Source organism: Sycon ciliatum, chromosome 2 (genome assembly GCF_964019385.1).
Source record: "Sycon ciliatum chromosome 2, ocSycCili1.1, whole genome shotgun sequence".
In the NCBI taxonomy this organism is placed as follows: domain Eukaryota; kingdom Metazoa; phylum Porifera; class Calcarea; order Leucosolenida; family Sycettidae; genus Sycon; species Sycon ciliatum.
Genome location: NC_088644.1, coordinates 40,516,428 through 40,532,858, shown reverse-complemented (window position 1 = coordinate 40,532,858; position 16,431 = coordinate 40,516,428). Strand labels below are relative to the sequence as shown.

The 16,431-nt window shown below is 45.8% G+C and overlaps 2 protein-coding genes and 1 non-coding gene across 5 annotated transcripts in view; 1 reads left to right on the top strand and 2 right to left on the bottom strand.

The window, feature by feature from the left end:
• Positions 1-9,699, top strand: part of LOC135810092 (serine/threonine-protein kinase PAK 1-like) — a 15,326-nt gene extending 5,627 nt beyond the window's left edge. The window contains exons 11-19 of the mRNA XM_065323558.1: positions 850-898; positions 2,490-2,531; positions 2,883-2,993; positions 3,314-3,406; positions 4,528-4,627; positions 6,263-6,378; positions 7,657-7,737; positions 8,033-8,170; positions 8,857-9,699. Coding sequence (XP_065179630.1) covers positions 850-898; positions 2,490-2,531; positions 2,883-2,993; positions 3,314-3,406; positions 4,528-4,627; positions 6,263-6,378; positions 7,657-7,737; positions 8,033-8,170; positions 8,857-8,937 — 811 coding nt within the window. The 3' untranslated portion in view covers positions 8,938-9,699. The remainder of the gene's footprint in view (positions 1-849; positions 899-2,489; positions 2,532-2,882; positions 2,994-3,313; positions 3,407-4,527; positions 4,628-6,262; positions 6,379-7,656; positions 7,738-8,032; positions 8,171-8,856) is intronic.
• Positions 4,948-5,069, bottom strand: Trnal-caa (transfer RNA leucine (anticodon CAA)). Its single transcript has 2 exons — positions 5,032-5,069; positions 4,948-4,993 (listed from the first exon to the last, which is right to left on the bottom strand). It is a non-coding gene; the product is annotated as a tRNA-Leu (tRNA).
• Positions 9,613-16,322, bottom strand: LOC135810093 (UDP-galactose translocator-like). 3 transcript variants are annotated; one of them, XM_065323560.1, is made up of 6 exons: positions 16,151-16,322; positions 15,789-15,863; positions 15,449-15,550; positions 13,381-13,712; positions 12,549-12,677; positions 9,613-10,934 (listed from the first exon to the last, which is right to left on the bottom strand). In XM_065323560.1, exons 3-6 carry the CDS (start codon positions 15,543-15,545, stop codon positions 10,335-10,337), a joined length of 1,158 nt encoding a protein of 385 aa, XP_065179632.1. In that variant the 5' UTR covers positions 15,546-15,550; positions 15,789-15,863; positions 16,151-16,322; the 3' UTR covers positions 9,613-10,334. The 3 variants fall into 3 exon arrangements, with proteins under 3 accessions (XP_065179632.1, XP_065179633.1, XP_065179631.1); XM_065323561.1 differs by lacking the exon at positions 15,789-15,863; XM_065323559.1 differs by lacking the exons at positions 15,789-15,863; positions 16,151-16,322 and having other exon boundaries at positions 15,449-15,732.
• Between the last annotated feature and the right edge of the window lie 109 nt (positions 16,323-16,431).

Sequence of the window (16,431 nt, the reverse complement as noted above, 5' to 3'; positions counted from 1 at the left end):
AAAAACCACGCGTCTTGATTGTCGTAATTTAAAGTTTCATGCCATATAGCAATCTTCAGACAACTGATTACAGTGATGCACAGCTAGTGTGGTATTTATACAGCAGCATAGGAAGGAATGTGTGAAGGTTTGAGGTCTGGTGGGTGCAAAAGTCCTGGATGGAAAATGTGCCAAACTCACATGGTCCGTGAGTGAGAATGCTGCTGTATAAATACCACACTAGCTGTGCATCACTGTAATCAGTTGTCTGAAGATTGCTATATGGCATGAAACTTTAAATTACGACAATCAAGACGCGTGGTTTTTCTGTGACTCGTGTGTTACTGCTCTGCTTCCGCATTGAGCACTCTATCGATCCGGAGGACTCCGCTATATGTATGTATGTATGTATGTATGTATGTATGTATGTATGTATGTATGTATGTATGTATGTATGTATGAATGTATGTATGCTTGTGTGCGTGTGTGCGTGTGTGCTTGATATTGAGCACAACCGTCAGGGCAGAGAGTGGCGTGTGCAAGCACCATGTTTGCATGATCACAAGTGTTGGCAAACATGGAATAGGCTATTCCATTATAGCTTCCCTGCAGATTGTTACATTTTGACTACTCCAGCAAAAGAAACCCAGTGTAATACCGACGTTTTAAATTAACTTTTCTTGCGGATTGTGTTCACATGACTTGTGTGCGTGTGTGTGTGTGTGTGTGCGTGCGTGCGTGCGTGCATGCGTGTGTGTGTGTGTGTGTGTGTGTGTGTGTGTGTGTGTGTGTGTGTGTGTGTGTGTGTGTGTGTGTGTGTGTGTGTGTGTGTGTGTGTATGTGTGCTTACGTGCATGTGCGTGCGTGCAGAGCATCCGGCACAGTCTACACAGCTGTGGAAGTATCAACTGGGCACGAGGTAATCTAAAGTGCATGTACATGTACAGCATAAGGAAGAGTGGTTGTTATCGTGTATCAATGAAACTAATTACTTGCTGTGGTAAACTCGGATGGAGAATCAGGGATTATTCATTGCGCGAAATCACGCGACACCTGCACATTTTCGATCTGCGGGATGAAGATGACGACGTCCATGCATCAGGTATCAGGGGGTAGTAAGATACTGGTATATTACTACTCCACGCCTCAAATCGTGCTGTCAAGCGTATGCGGGGGAGTGTAGCATGCCATCCCTTACACTTTCCAGCTCAGGGTTACCCTCGCTACCAATGTACGAAATTTCAGGGTCACAGCTTGCGCAACGGCTTTGTCCTGTTCGAATGGCCACTCGACATACTCAGCACAATTTTTCTATTGCATGCATGCAGAAAATGTTCAACTTTCGTATTTTTGGCGACTTTACCACCGTCGTGGAGGCTGGTTGGTGAGGAGCAGGTAGCCATCCCTTGTAGAATCAAACACATGGTTTCACAGTGTGGTTGACTCCGCAAGAGCCAGGTCCATACGAGGAACATTCGCTTTGTCTTTTGCCATCGAAGCAAGTCACTTTCCTTGTTCTCAGTGTTTTTTTTACGTTCAACGTTTCTGAGATTTTTGAATTATTCACTTTTCATTCTTTCATACTTTATTTCTTCATGTTCACTGCCTCACTTGCCTTCTGATCTGCAGAATGTGATGGAGGTGACTGTTGGTTACTGCCTGGTATAACGGTTGCCGTGCTGTTGCTGTATTTCCGTCCTGCTCGCGACGTAGATCACAAACAATTTGAAATCACATGAATTGTACTTACCGTCGTGCGTGCAGTATTAGGAAACACTGTGGAGATTAGATCATCACAATTGTATCTATATGTGTGTCTGATCATCCTGTGCCACGCAAGAACTCCAACCAGACGCATTCGTCCTCGGCCCTGTTGATCGATTGTCCACTCGTCTTTCCTTGAAGAACGATCGATCAAAAAAAATCGAGCTCAAGGACTTTTTGCAAAAAAACGGCTGAAAAAAGGAAGAAAAAGGGCGCTCAGAATGAGATTCGAGTACACAACCATGGTCCCAGCAGTTTATGTGGATGTCGCTCATAGATGCGCGATTTCGCGCAATGATTTAAAAAAACCTTTGGTCGTCTCTTCTTATTTATGTATGTGTTAAAAGGGTAGGATTTTCTTGCGACTACTCTTCAATACAATCTATTGAATGAGGTTTTTGATTTTGAAGGAATGTTTCTGGTAGTTGATGTGCTCTCTTTTTCAATATTGATACGAGGCACAGCTGCCCAGGGCCCTCAAATAGACGCTGATTGTAACTGTGGCTACAGTTATGATGGAGCAAACCCAGTCATCTAGTGTGTTGAATTGGTGTGTGTGTGTGTGTGGGGGGGGGGGGGGTGTTTGCGATTGGAGTCAATTCGCGCTGGCTAACTTTTTTCGATTTCAAAATTGAGATTGGTCCCAGGTCGCGAAGGTTTCACGGTTTACGGCTCTTGGTCACTGTGCTCTTAGTCACTGTGATGAAACTGATGAAAGTAGTATATTGTTTGTATGGGTTGCTCAGGTTGCCATCAAGCAGATGATACTACACCAGCAGCCTAAGAAGGTGAGATCTAGACTAGATTAACTCTCCTGGCGTGTATGTGCCAGTGTTGCCAGACCCCAGTAGTAATGATGGTCCGCAAGTAGCTACCCAGGCCAACGGAACGAAAGGTGAGTATGACGTAGTACGGGTGCATGCAGGCCGGCCAGCTTAGGAAAGGTTGTAGGTAAGATTGTACGGGAGGAGGTACCTAACAGAAGTAAGGGATGTTTGCACTTTGTCATCACGTCAGCCGGCTAGCTTGTACGAGTGCTACTGATAATTTGGAGTACAAGGGCACAGCTAGCAAGTGTTAAACTATCTCAGCTCTGATATTGCTTTGCTGTTGTTGTCTTTGATTGTTGACACGCGCAGGAGCTTATCATCAATGAGATCTTAGTGATGAGGGAAAACAAAAATGCTAACATTGTCAATTACCTAGACAGCTATCTTGTCCTAGGAGATAACAGCAACCAGGAACTGTGGGTAAGTCAGATTGCTGCCGCATGTTGTGCTGCTGTTGCTGCTGCTGCAACAGCACAATCAGCATGTGCCTGTGCTGCTATATTTCCAGTGTAATGCTGTGCTGGTTCCAGTGCTGCGTTTCTCTGGCCCAGTCAAAAACCGTGACACACAGACGTTAGTTCCAGATGTGTATTTTATTCTTGCCGTTCAATTCCCCATGCCGAGACCCTAGTTCGCCGTGGATTCTCTTTTACCAAACTCTTGGAGTGTGTCTCATTGGGGCTTGTACCTTACGCAACTGAACTCCTTCTCTTGTAATTCGTGGTTGTGTTGGTTGCAAGGTTGTGATGGAGTACCTGGCCGGTGGCTCTTTGACAGATGTGGTCACAGAGACAGTCATGGATGAGGGACAGATTGCCGCTGTGTGCAGAGAGGTATGTTGCTTCTTGTGCTAGCTCTTACCAGTAAATATAGAGAACCTGTATCGTGTAAATTTAAAAGAAAAGCTGTTTTTACTCAAAAGCTCAACATAATTATCTAAATTGTTTGCGTGCAACTCGCCTACGCTTAAAATTAATGAACATTGCATTTTCACACTAAACCCAGTAGTTACATGTATGTCAACGTTTCGGTCTTTGTGACGTCAGGAATCACTCAACATATCTAGGCTGTACACCAAAGACAGTGTGCCCGCTTGCTGCAGTTAGCTACCATGCCATGATGTGCTGTTACTGCAGCTATGCTGGACATGCCTCTAGCCAAAGCCGTTGCGTGTTACCTATAATAGGGACCTTTCGCATTTGCTACGAATCGAATGCGAAACGAAAGTTTGATTCGGTTCGTAATTGTTTCGTTGAAATCAGATTCAGTTTTCGCAAGTCGTCGTGCAAATGTGCATGGCAACTATGAATACGGCCAGTAGCTTGGCGTACGGGTGTTTACACGCACACGTGCATGGATCATGGAATCAAGGGAAAAAATGTGTACCTGGCGAAACATATGTAGGTGGCCGAATAAAGGTGTACCTGACGGATTCGGAGCGCGTCACGAATGAAGAGGCTTCCATTCGTGAAAACGAGCTCTCCGCAGGGACTCTGACGAATCCTCGAACCCAGGTGACGAATCAGCATTCGTTTCGTATCCGTACGCGTGGTGCGAAAGGTCCCTATTGATGTATCCACTCCCCCATCCCTGTCTTTGTCAACTAAAACCTTTTTTTTTTGGAGCGTGTAAGGGGTCGTCCACAAATATCTATATTTTTTTAGAGAAGATATTCGTTCGTTGGGGGGGGGGGGGGGGAGGTGGTTTGGGCCCTGTTCGTCTCGTCTTTATTATTATTTATTATTGATACACAGCTTCGTGTAATGGAGATACGGTAGATTAATACAAAGTAAAAAACATACCATATCCTGTTCCGCCTTTGTGTTCGTCTCGTCTTTGAGAAAAAAATATCGAACTCTATCTATGGACGGGCACTGTTCGAACATGTAGTTTATGACCTACACAAAATGTGTGTGTGTCTGTGTGCGTGTTGGTTTGTTGGTGTATGCTGCAGTGCTTGCAAGCTCTTGCATTCTTGCACAAGAACTCCGTGATCCACCGCGACATCAAGAGCGATAACATTCTCCTCGGCATGGATGGCAGTGTCAAGCTCAGTAAGTGTTACCATGGTTACATGGTTCAACGCCGAGAACTGGCCTGGTTGACCGTAGTGTGTGGACATCGTGCCGCTCTACGGCCCCATACAGTACACTGGAACACCCGATCAGACTTCACTTTGTGGGAATGTGCATTCAGATGTGCTCCCACTGCTACAAAATATATAGGCACTGCATTTGCTGGTTGGGTTTGTACAGGGCTGGTATGGACAGCAGTGCTATCTAGACACGGAAAGATAATAATACAACGTTGCTTTGGTGATCGGACGAGGACCGGTATTTTCAACGTGGTATGGCTGAAGACAAAAAAAAGAATCTGTCAGAAGTGGGATTCGAACCCACGCCCACATACGTGGACCAGAAGGCTCCAATCTGCGTTGACTGCAGAAGGTGCATAAGACCTTGAGTCTGGCGCCTTAGACCGCTCGGCCATCCTGACAGCGGATAATGCAGCAAGTCGCTTAAGTTTATTTGTTCGGATAAGATGTCCCGCATTTTTATGCACTGGCCACCTTTCCTGTTGCTATCTGCGTAGAATAGTAGTAGTATAATTGTATATTTTGATAGGGAAGGCCCTACAGACGTTGCCGTCTTGTTACTGGAAACCCTAAGTGCTCTTCACAGAGCGAAACGAAAGCGGATAGATGGTCAACTTGACGACACGAGACAGGCAGAGAATTCCACCTACCAGTGCCAAGGAAAGAAATAGAGAAGCGTCATAGTCCTCCCCATGCATGCCATCTTGTCTATTTGCAAGCCAGGGTTTCTCAACGGAATTTGCAGCGACACGCAACACCGCAGTACTCTACCTATCAATTATAATTGATCTGTAAAATATCTGTAAAATGATAACGGCAGATGTATTCTCTTCTTGCTTGTTGTTTTCTTTGTGCAAGCGAGGGTGTCCTCTGGGCCGGTTGTTTGGTCCTGGTAGAGTTGGTAGGATGATTTACAGTAAAACTTGTGACTAACAACCACCCCTTGGGGCCAGAGAAAGCCTTCTTTAGTGGCAGGTGGTCCTTAGTTAGAGGTTTGCACCGCACAACCATACATGAATGTGAGACCGTCCGTGCCTGGCGAAGTGGTCTGTAGTAGCAGGGTGGTCGCTAGTCACGGTGGTCTGTAGTAGCAAGGTGGTCGCTAGTCACGGTGGTCTGTAGTACCAGGCTGGTCGCTAGTCACGGTGGTCTGTAGTACCAGGGTGGTCGCTAGTCACGGTGGTCTGTAGTACCAGGGTGGTAGCTAGTCACGGTGGTCTGTAGTACCAGGGTGGTCGCTAGTCACGGTGGTCTGTAGTACCAGGGTGGTCGCTAGTCACGGTGGTCTGTAGTACCAGGGTGGTCGCTAGTCACGGTGGTCTGTAGTACCAGGGTGGTTGCTAGTCACGGTGGTCTGTAGTACCAGGGTGGTTGCTAGTCACGGTGGTCTGTAGTACCAGGGTGGTTGCTAGTCACGGTGGTCTGTAGTACCAGGGTGGTTGCTAGTCACGGTGGTCTGTAGTACCAGGGTGGTTGCTAGTCACGGTGGTCTTTAGTTACAGGTTTTACTGTAGATGGTGTGTAGGTTATTGTTTAAACTTTCTCCCATTGCAATGCACTTATTTGTCGCCGGTATTCGCTATCTTGTGTGCAGCTGATTTCGGTTTCTGTGCTCAAATCACTCCTGAGCAAAGCAAGCGGACGACGATGGTGGGCACGCCCTACTGGATGGCGCCTGAAGTGGTTACAAGGAAGCAGTATGGCCCTAAGGTACGCCACAGCTTCCGCTGCCGACAATGCTCCCTGCTGTCCACTCTTGCAGCTGTCAGTTGGGCCCTGGTCTTGAGAGCCTGGTCATAGCCGCTGCCACCCAGTGTACATTATACAGGTGGAATCCTGATAATTCGAACCTCAAAATGCCAGGAAAAAACTTCTAATTATCCGAACATTCTAATTATCCAAACATGAACCCACAACACAATATGTATGTCAAAATGCTCTCATGGTCACGCAGAGTTGCGCTATGGACCTTAGACACAGATTTCACGGATACTGAACTGACCAGCACAGCCTGCTCATGCAAACTGAACTGACCAGTACAGTGTACAGTGAACTTCGAATTACACTTTGCTAACTTCGAATTATCAGCACAAATCCCACACATTTTCTATGTAAGCGGAATCCGTGGAACTTCGAATTAATCGGACATATCCGGTTCGAGGTTCGAATTATCAGAACAATTTATGTGGGAATCGTATTGACAGAAATCGGTCCTGGAAAAACTTCTTATTAAAAGCGGTATGTTCGAATTAAGCCATATTCGAATTATCAGGATTCCACCAGTACACGCTTGTGTGTACTTGATGCAGTCCCGGGCATGTGTGCTGTGTGCTGGCTGACAGGCATACTATTGATAAATTAGAGGAGCACAGGAAAAGGGTGCCTACAGTACTGTCAGGCGCCGAAGAACGGCCAGGCTAGAATTTCACCAATTTTTAAGAACAGTCTAGGCTGATTTTTTGGCAGATAAGAACGGAAACCGTAATGTACACTATAATGTACGCTCAGACGCATAACTCTGCATAAATGTGCATGTAAGAATAACCATTGAATAAGAATGAAACTGCTGTGTTCACTAAAAATAAGAACGGGCTAGGCTAGACCCCTGACCCCCAGTGCTTTGGCGCCCGACAGACTGTAGCCTCAAATTTTGGAAATTTGTTGGCTTTTAGTGCATCTTGTACCAGCAACCTTCAGAGATTATTTTTAATATGTCTGTGTGTAGTGACCACCTTCCCCGGGGTGCGCTAATGAGGCCTCACTGGCCGAAAGCGTTTATTAGCCGTCCGTGGAGCATGGTTGTTGGCGAAGTAAGGTCTAAAAGAGACGGGTCGGGGCTCTAGGTTACTAATGTCTCTAAGGCCAGACAATGTGTTTGTCTGCTCTGTGTTCGCACTGCACTGCATTCCGAAGGCCATCGGTGATACGTACTCTGGCTGGGTGTAACTATGATTGCCTGTGCTGCTTCTGCTGCTGCTGCTGCTGTAGGTGGATGTCTGGAGTTTAGGCATCATGGCAATTGAAATGATTGAAGGAGAACCTCCGTACCTCAATGAAAACCCACTACGTGTAAGTATGTGATGTCTGCAGAATTGAAAGAGTTGGGGCACGGAGTTGTTACCACTGTGTCGGTAATGCCAGGTCCGAAGGAGGCAGGGAGCATGCGTATGTTTCTCTATGTCCTCCCGGCAATATATGACTGAAACGGATTTCTACAAGTGGTCTGTGTGTGTACTTAACTGTTATAGTACAATATTTCAAAGTAGCTAGGAAGCGTGCTGTCCGTATCCATGGTGATTGTTATCACAGTAGCTACGCAGCATGACTGTCTGTATGTATGGGTGCTTTTTCTTGCTGCACGCAGGCACTGTATTTGATCGCAACCAATGGCACGCCACAGCTTCAGCACCCTGAGCGCCTTTCCGGCTCCTTCAAGGAGTTCTTGCAGCGCAGCTTAGAGATTGAGGTCGACAACCGCGGCAGCGCTGAGGAGCTTCTTCAGGTGAGGGATTGTGTGGGGTTGCTCACGGGTTGGTGGTGTGTGCAGGACATGTGTGTGAAGTGAGGGTTGGTGGTGTGTGCAGGACATGTGTGTGAAGTGAGGGTTGGTGGTGTGTGCAGGACATGTGTGTGAAGTGAGGGTTGGTGGTGTGTGCAGGACATGTGTGTGAAGTGAGGGTTGGTGGTGTGTGCAGGACATGTGTGTGAAGTGAGGGTTGGTGGTGTGTGCACTCTTATACTGTAGCTCCCTTTTCTGTTACTGTACCTCTATAATATGGTTCTGTATTTAGGTGCTTCGAGCTCTCACTCACTCTCTCTCTCTCTCTCTCTCTCTCTCTCTCTCTCTCTCTCTCTCTCTCTCTCTCTCTCTCTCTCTCTCTCTCTCACTCCCCCCCCCCCCCACACACACACACATGCGTGCACGCACCCTCACTCTCTCAATAGCTGCCACGACTCGCTTTGACCGTCCTGCACAGTCATGTGCAGCTAGCGTTACTCTACATGTACACGTCATGGCAGAACTACAGTAACAGGTACATGTACATGTATGCATGCTGTCCCTGATATCATGCACCGTATACACACCGTGCACAAGCCGTCATGGGATAACTGATATAAGGCATACCTTCCTGCAGGCTGATCAGAAGCTGTTGTCATTTTTTTTCCCTCTATCTGCCTATTGTGCAGCATCCGTTCTTGAAGCGAGCAGCACCTCTCTCCAGCCTTCAGCCACTCATCCTCCATACCAAAGCACAGCAGAAGAAATGAGCGGCCCGGTGTGCGGCTGGTTTAGCCCAAGTATCGGTACCAACTTGTGATCTATGTGAGGTGCTGTGCGTTTGTGGTGCAGGTCTACCTAGCGTTCTGTCTCGTCTTCGCCAGGGTGTCTTGCCAACTGACCAGTTGATACCTAAACCATTCTTTGTTGTCTTTGTCGGTAACCAACGTTTCAAAGTATTCTATTATTATTCGTGGATGATTGTGGACAGACCTTCCCCTCCAAGGTTCCCATGCATGATCACGTGCATGTCTCGGAGCTCACTTGTTTAGCCTGTGTCCGAATTGCTTTCTCTATGCTTGTGTGCGGGCGCACAATTGATAGTAACATTTTTTTTAAACCAAACGCCTGGCTCTCTCCAGGGTTTGTTTCTGCAGTCTAGTCGTCTTGGCTCTTTCCAGTGCGGTTCTAAAGTAGTTGGGAGCTGAGCTGCCTTCCTGGGAACGACTCGCAGATTAATGTTCACCCGGAGCAAATTATTCCTTTTGTGAATCGCAAGCCGCAAACTTAGTTATGCTGGGACAGCTAGAAGTATGCTCCGGAAATAGGGTGATCCCAGCCATGCATACACACCGGACAGTCAAGACTTTAGGTTACACACTATTTTTATTTTTTTAGGTTTTTTCTTCTTTTGTACTTTCTCCAATCGTGAAATTGACATTGACTTCAATCTGACAGCATCGCTTCGACTACTTCTCAAAGAAAACAAGAAGAGTTGGAAGAGAACATAATAAAATCAATTGTTAACGTGAGTATTAGGAGTTTGTGTGACGCATTCTGTAGTGAAAACCCGATGTTGAATAAGTTCTAATTGGACAAGCGCACTGCAAGGAGGGAGAGGAGGAAGGTGAACGAAGGTAAAAGTACTATTGGCCAGCAGAGAGTGGCAGGTGGCTTGTAAAAGCGATCACAAAGAGATGACAAATATTTCTGTGGACAGCTACGTATATACGCCCGGAGAACTACCACCAAAAGCCATATCGCATCAAGGAGGAGGGGTAGGGGTAGTGCAAAAATAATCCTAGAGCACTTTGATTTTAAAGCTAATAAATAGAATACAAGCACCCATAGTGCCAGTCGTACATGCGTAAACAAGACACGGGGATGTCATGTGTCCATGCAGACGGAGTGTCGAAAGTTGGCCAAAGTAAGTAACTATTCTCAAGGATGGCAAGCTGTGCCACGTGCACTTACTTGGCACAATCGCTAAAACATGGGCCATGCAAAGCAAGTACCTGTCCTACGGTAATCACCATCTGTGAAATCATGCCCGCATGAACGGGAACTTTCACCAAAACATGGAAGGATGTAAGAACAGAAAGAAAATAAGTCATACTACCACTACCTGCATAATGATGATCAACCATATGACGAGTAAAGTTACATGTTATTTCGGGTTTGCATTGGGATTGCTCACGGGGAGCACACTGGATGGCTGCTTGCCATCAAATTTCCCGTATAGGTAGACAGCCGAGATGACAAGAGACGTTCCTATTAAGAAAGTGAAAGAGACGCGGAAGTCTGGGAAGAGATACAGCGACGCTACCGTCGATAGGATGATTGCCAAGGATGTGGCAAAGCCCTTGAGTATGTTGTCAGCATACTTGACAACAACAGCAACAAGGAGACCGCCAAACGCCTGCATGAAGATGACGAACCAGACCCAGCCAGTGTAGCCATAGAAGAAGCCATTCTTGGCAACTGCAGTGCCGTCGTTCATCAGCATGCCGACAAGCCCGATGACAGTACCAAACACTCCAAGCTGGATGTTACGCATCCACACAGAGACTTGAGCGGAGCCCTTTAGAATCTTCTCAAAGTACACGCCGGCGAAAGCGGATGAGAAAGCAGAGATGATGACTGCTATCAGGCCCAGGATAGGATTTTGCTTGGACGGCGGTGCAGAGCTGCCAGCTGTTGCTGCTCTCAATGGATCTTGCATAGGAGTCGGCGCTACAGTAACTGAAGGCTCCTTGGTATTCTGAAGCTGCATAGCACAGCATACAGGTCAGCACACACCACAGTCAAAGGCAGTGAATCAGTCACACAGGAAGAGAGAAAAAAACAGAGAAGGTATACGTACATTAAAACTTGCCTAATCTTGGCAGGTTGAGACTGGGCAGTGCCGGCAACTAGGGGTTGCCTGTAATTCAGAGCATTCATACTTGCGGTGTTTTAGTTTCCTTTCAAAACCAGCCGATCGACCCAACCAACAATGTTTTGCCTGCGCCGGGGCTGAGATAGATAGATAGATGTTGGGGGTGACAAAGGACGAAACAGTTCTATCAAAAAGTATTCTTTCTAGACCAAAGAGTGGTATATTTGATAAAAATTAATAAAGATAGAAATGTGGAAGAGAAAAAGACATATGGATACGAGTTAAGAGTAACTCTCCATCACTGTAACATGATACTATATACAGTCAGAAAGTGCAATAACTAGGCACAAAACTGACAGAGTACTGAAACATTCGACGTCCTGACACCTAGCTTTAACACATCTCCGTAGCGCTAACCGACAGCCTTCCAACTTGGAAGGTTCAAGGTTATGGAAAAGACCAAAGAGGGGAAGGCAAGCGCAACGAAAACGAGCAAAAGCCACAGTCCCAACGGAACAAAGAATGTCGATTGTTACTGGACGATGACGAGACCAGTACGATATTTGACAAAGCGGTCTAACTACAATTCGAAGCAGCAAAGCAGCACACCACCCAACTTGGGTGGGTCATAAATATCAAAGATAAGTAAAGAAAGACATTCTTTGTTCCGTTGGGACTGTGGCTTTTGCTCGTTTTCGTTGCGCTTGCCTTCCCCTCTTTGGTCTTTTCCATAACCTTGAACCTTCCAAGTTGGAAGGCTGTCGGTTAGCGCTACGGAGATGTGTTAAAGCTAGGTGTCAGGACGTCGAATGTTTCAGTACTCTGTCAGTTTTGTGCCTAGTTATTGCACTTTCTGACTGTATATAGTATCATGTTACAGTAATGGAGAGTTACTCTTAACTCGTATCCATATGTCTTTTTCTCTTCCACATTTATTTATGGCTCAACATCCGAGTTTCAAAGATAGAAATAGTTACGATACTTCTCCAGAGAGAAGTATCGTAACTATTTCTATCTTTAAAAGTAGAAAGGAAAAGGACATATGGAAACGAGTTAAGAGTAACTCTCCACCACCGTAACTAGATACTATATACAGTGCCTAGTTGTTGCACTTTCTGACTGTGTTTAGTATCTAGTTACGGTGGTGGAGAGTTACTCTTAACTCGTTTCCATATGTCCTTTTCCTTTCTACTTTTATTATTGGCTCAATACCCGAGTTTCAAATTTCTATCTTTATTATTTTTTATCAAATATACCACTCTTTGGTCAAGAAGGAATACTTTTTGATATTGCAATGAGAGTGGATAATCAACGGCCTGTCCACCAACTCTTTGAAACAGTTCTGTCCGGAAATTGAGTAGATAGATAGATAGAGATAGATAGATAGATAGAGAGAGAGAGATAGATAGAGAGAGAGATAGATAGAGAGAGAGAGAGAGAAAGACAGAGAGAGGGAGAGAGAGAGACGTTGGGCAGACAATCATCAATAACCAACATACTTACCTGCACTTGCACCATGCACACTCCAACAAACAGAATGACAAGAGATGTCCACTGTATTCTTGTGAGTACCTTCCCAAGCAAAATAACCGACACGATGGCGGTGGTGAGGATTTTTAGTTGATACGTCACCTGCATACAATACACAGCATATCACAGACACACATACACAAACCAATCTTCGCAAAAGTATTTGAAGTACAGTGGTCGGCCGGGTGTCTCCATGATCGTTAATGGGTATAGCTTGTTCGCACGCGTGAGAACAATGCTCTGATAAATCACACATCCTCCCTGCAGTTTGAATGCTCCAGAGAAATGATTTTCCTTTCCCTGGCAGTACATGTAGATCGAGGCAGGGTGCTCTGGTGGTAGTACATTCGTCAGTGCATGCCAAGTGAACTACAGGTGTGGCAAGTGAAATCCGACACTTGGCATAAGGAACTGCACCATGCAGTTGCAGCCCTGCATACGTACAGTACATGTGTTACATACAACTTTTATCTGTCTGATGACAAAACTCGTACTCATCACAGTCAAGGTTCACAGTCAAGGTTCAAAAGGTGCTGGCAACATTTAAAAATGAATGAGGATTGGATACCAATACTGACTCATGTGTACCATGTCTGTGAACTGTGTGTATCTATGCTGTGACCTTTCGACCTGTTTGGGATACATACGGCTCTATTGTACAAATTAGGTGCAGTGCATTACATCATTGGTGTCCATTTGTGGTGCTGTCCCCTATGGCAAGTGTCGGATTTCACTTGCTACAACAGTAAAAAGAAGGACAGACAGATACATAGAGAGGGAGACAAAGAGACAGAGGGAGACCTACCTGGAATGTGGCTGCATTCAGATTGGAAACGGCCACATACTGTAGGTTGTTCTGCAGTGTGTATAGGATGGCTGGTATGGACAGCTTGAGTGTGTCCTGCCAGTTCTGGAATACCTGCTCGTTGAGTAGTGCAAGGAAACGAAACACACCTCGGCGCTGCGAGATGAGAACGCAAATGCAAAACGCAACCTTCATAACTTCCGCAGATACGACGGCTGTCGTCGATATGTACATTTTCCCTTCTAGCGTACGCGTGTAGCGCACAGAAAGAATCAGAATGGCATTCTGGAAGGTGAGAATAATCAAGCTGACGTACTTCAGCTCCAGGCCAGCTGAAAGCAAACAGAAACACACACACACATCACACCAGGTCACGCCATCAATATGACACACAGCAAGCAAACACTCACAAGGGAATCGGGAAAAGGGAATCGAAAACTCAAACACATGACGACAGGCAGCAGTTACTGTAAGTCAATTATATTTCGCAGTCGTTTTAATTTCGTAAATTTCGTAAGGCTCTCGCCACTTACGAAATTAAAACGCTTACTAAAATTTGTCACACTCATTGTACAGCACTCTATACATGTACTTGTAGCAGCCCCCGATCGATGGGATTCACGGAAGTTAGATGACTGCGAAGTGTTCTTTTTCTCAGCTTACGAATATTACTCGCTTACGACATATAATAATAAATTGATTTGCAGTATTTTAGCTGACCGACTGGGGATGCGCCTGCATGTCTGAACACATTACCAGTCCATGTTGAGTATTCATAGGACAGGAGGCCCAACGAGCCACACAGCATCATACAGCTTAAGGTGTGCGCCTGTGGGTCACCTACCGCTAGAGGTAGTTATACTACCTTCCAACTGTCCAAGCAAACTGCCACTGCTTGACTGCATTTCAATGTCAAATGAACCCTTCCTCTTACTGCAATTTTTTTAAATTTCTGCTCGTACTGCAATCCGCTGGAGCGTATACTCCTCGCTCCCATCTACCTTGACGAACAATGACACAGACCTGGCTGTATTGCAGGTTACGGTGTGTGGGACATGATTCAACAAGCAACGCCTCAAAGTCTCCATGCTCAAGTGTGAGTTTCCATCCTCCGGAATAGTTGACACAAAACCCGTACTCTGGACAAAACAATCTCAAGTTATACAGCATGCTGGCGGTGAAATGGTGAAGAAACGTACACGGGTTGAACGCTGGTGCTATTTGCGGCAAAGAGTAGAAAAACTGGATAAAACATAATACTTCTGTAAAAACAATTTACAGACAAGTACAGGCGGCTGGTAACCATGGTAACACTCTGCACCTGCTGCCCAGTAGTGTACTAACGGCGTGTTCCTTGAAAAATTACTCAGCCTGCGTGACATGGGAACTTCCGAACACAGTCACTGGGAATGAACCACTTAAGCCAGTAATTAGGTTGAAGAGATCATCTCAGATAGCATACAAGTTACGAAGTGCTTCAATGAGTACTGGCTCACACAGATTCAGCAGATGGTCCAGTTTTTGAAAGCCACACGTCTGTACCTACCACTGCCTAACGCCATGGTGTCCACAACACTCAGGACTTGAGCTCTTCTCAATGTAGCAACGTGTAAAACACCACGCTCCACATTTTCCAAACAGTAAATAAGGGAAAAGTACCTCTATTTGCTCCAATCTATTGTATTTGCGTACTGGTAACTGAATGTTTGCTCACAGCAGTCTGCACTGGCGTGGGCTGTTGATTTTAGTGCTTTATCACCATAGCCAATATATCACTAGAAGTGGTACAAATACTGTACTCTATACATAATGATAATACTGGAGTCAAGATGCCCTGGCTCTGCTATGATTATTACTGATCAATTAGGCCGCATCGTTTTGAGTAGAGGCAATAGCTACAAGTGAAGCGCACAAAACTGGACGCTAGCACAAGGAATATAATACAATTCAAACACATTTTTTCCCATCAGATCAACAATAAATCTCGCTCTCGCACAAGATCTCAAAGCGTTCACGCAATAACTCAAACGCACACACATAATATTTTGCGCCCCCTCAGTGTACTTACCGAACCAAGAGTTACTAGGAGCCATGTCTGGAGGCTTCCCCGGGTCTTCGCCAGGTGTCGGCTTAGGTACGCCTGGCTTTAATTCTGAATCCTTCATGCGGTCTGCAGCAGGAGAAAGTGGAGGAGAGCGCTCATCATCGGACGCCATCCCAGAGATATTCCTCAAACGACTTCGACATAGCAAACGAGAGCGACGAGATCGTCTATTCACTTTCATTCTACTAGGCCTATAATAGGCTACACGCGCTACATCTCAACGCGGTGTAAGAATCACAGCATGGCTAGTTGTGCAGGATCTAAGCCAAGCAACAACAATTATTTTACAATTGTGACAACCTACCTTGATACTGGGCGACTTTTTCGCACTTGCGGCCAGGAACCTGGCAGCGAACATAAAGGGAACTGTCACGGCTACCTGTAACACACGTGAACGGCAACACCGGACGTCTCATTCGAAGCCGATGACAAAAGTGTATGGTAGGACATTCAGCGGCGCGAATAAAATAATCACGCCCATTCAGAGCCATTCAAACTTAGATAGCTGAGGATTGGCAATGCCAGACTCAACAAGGAATACGTCCGAACTGGGTCAGGGGAGGAGATACAAGGTACTAAAAGCGGCTGAAAATTTACTAGCAATATTGAAATATTGAACACCGAACATTATTGTTTTACTTTCGTACATCTTCAAAGCCAACTCACTTCAGGGCTGCCTCGTCTCTCGGCCGGCTAGTACAGTTGCTTCCTTGTAGGTCACAGGCAATGTTACCAAGATGAAACTCTGTTCGGCTAAAGTCTCTCCTTCTCCGGATCGAGAAAGCCTGCTACTCCACAGAAAACGTCCGAAAGTGATAAAATCAAACTGACTGTGCAATGATTCTGTGCATATGAAAATGTGATCGATCCACATCACGTGTAGACTGATCTATCGTGCTGGCTGACTCAAATCCAGGAACGACACGTAGAACTCTACGTAGAAGCTA

What these genes read in the sequence shown, in the direction of transcription:
- LOC135810093 (XM_065323559.1), bottom strand. Translation starts at nt 15,665, where the DNA reads ATGAAAGTGAATAGACGATCTCGTCGCTCTCGTTTGCTATGTCGAAGT. An exon ending in TCCTAGTAACTCTTGGTTCG is followed by an intron (nt 13,713 to 15,448) that starts GTAAGTACACTG and finishes GTTTGCTTTCAG; the next exon opens with CTGGCCTGGAGCTGAAGTAC. An exon ending in TGTGCATGGTGCAAGTGCAG is followed by an intron (nt 10,935 to 12,548) that starts GTAAGTATGTTG and finishes TGTGCTATGCAG; the next exon opens with CTTCAGAATACCAAGGAGCC.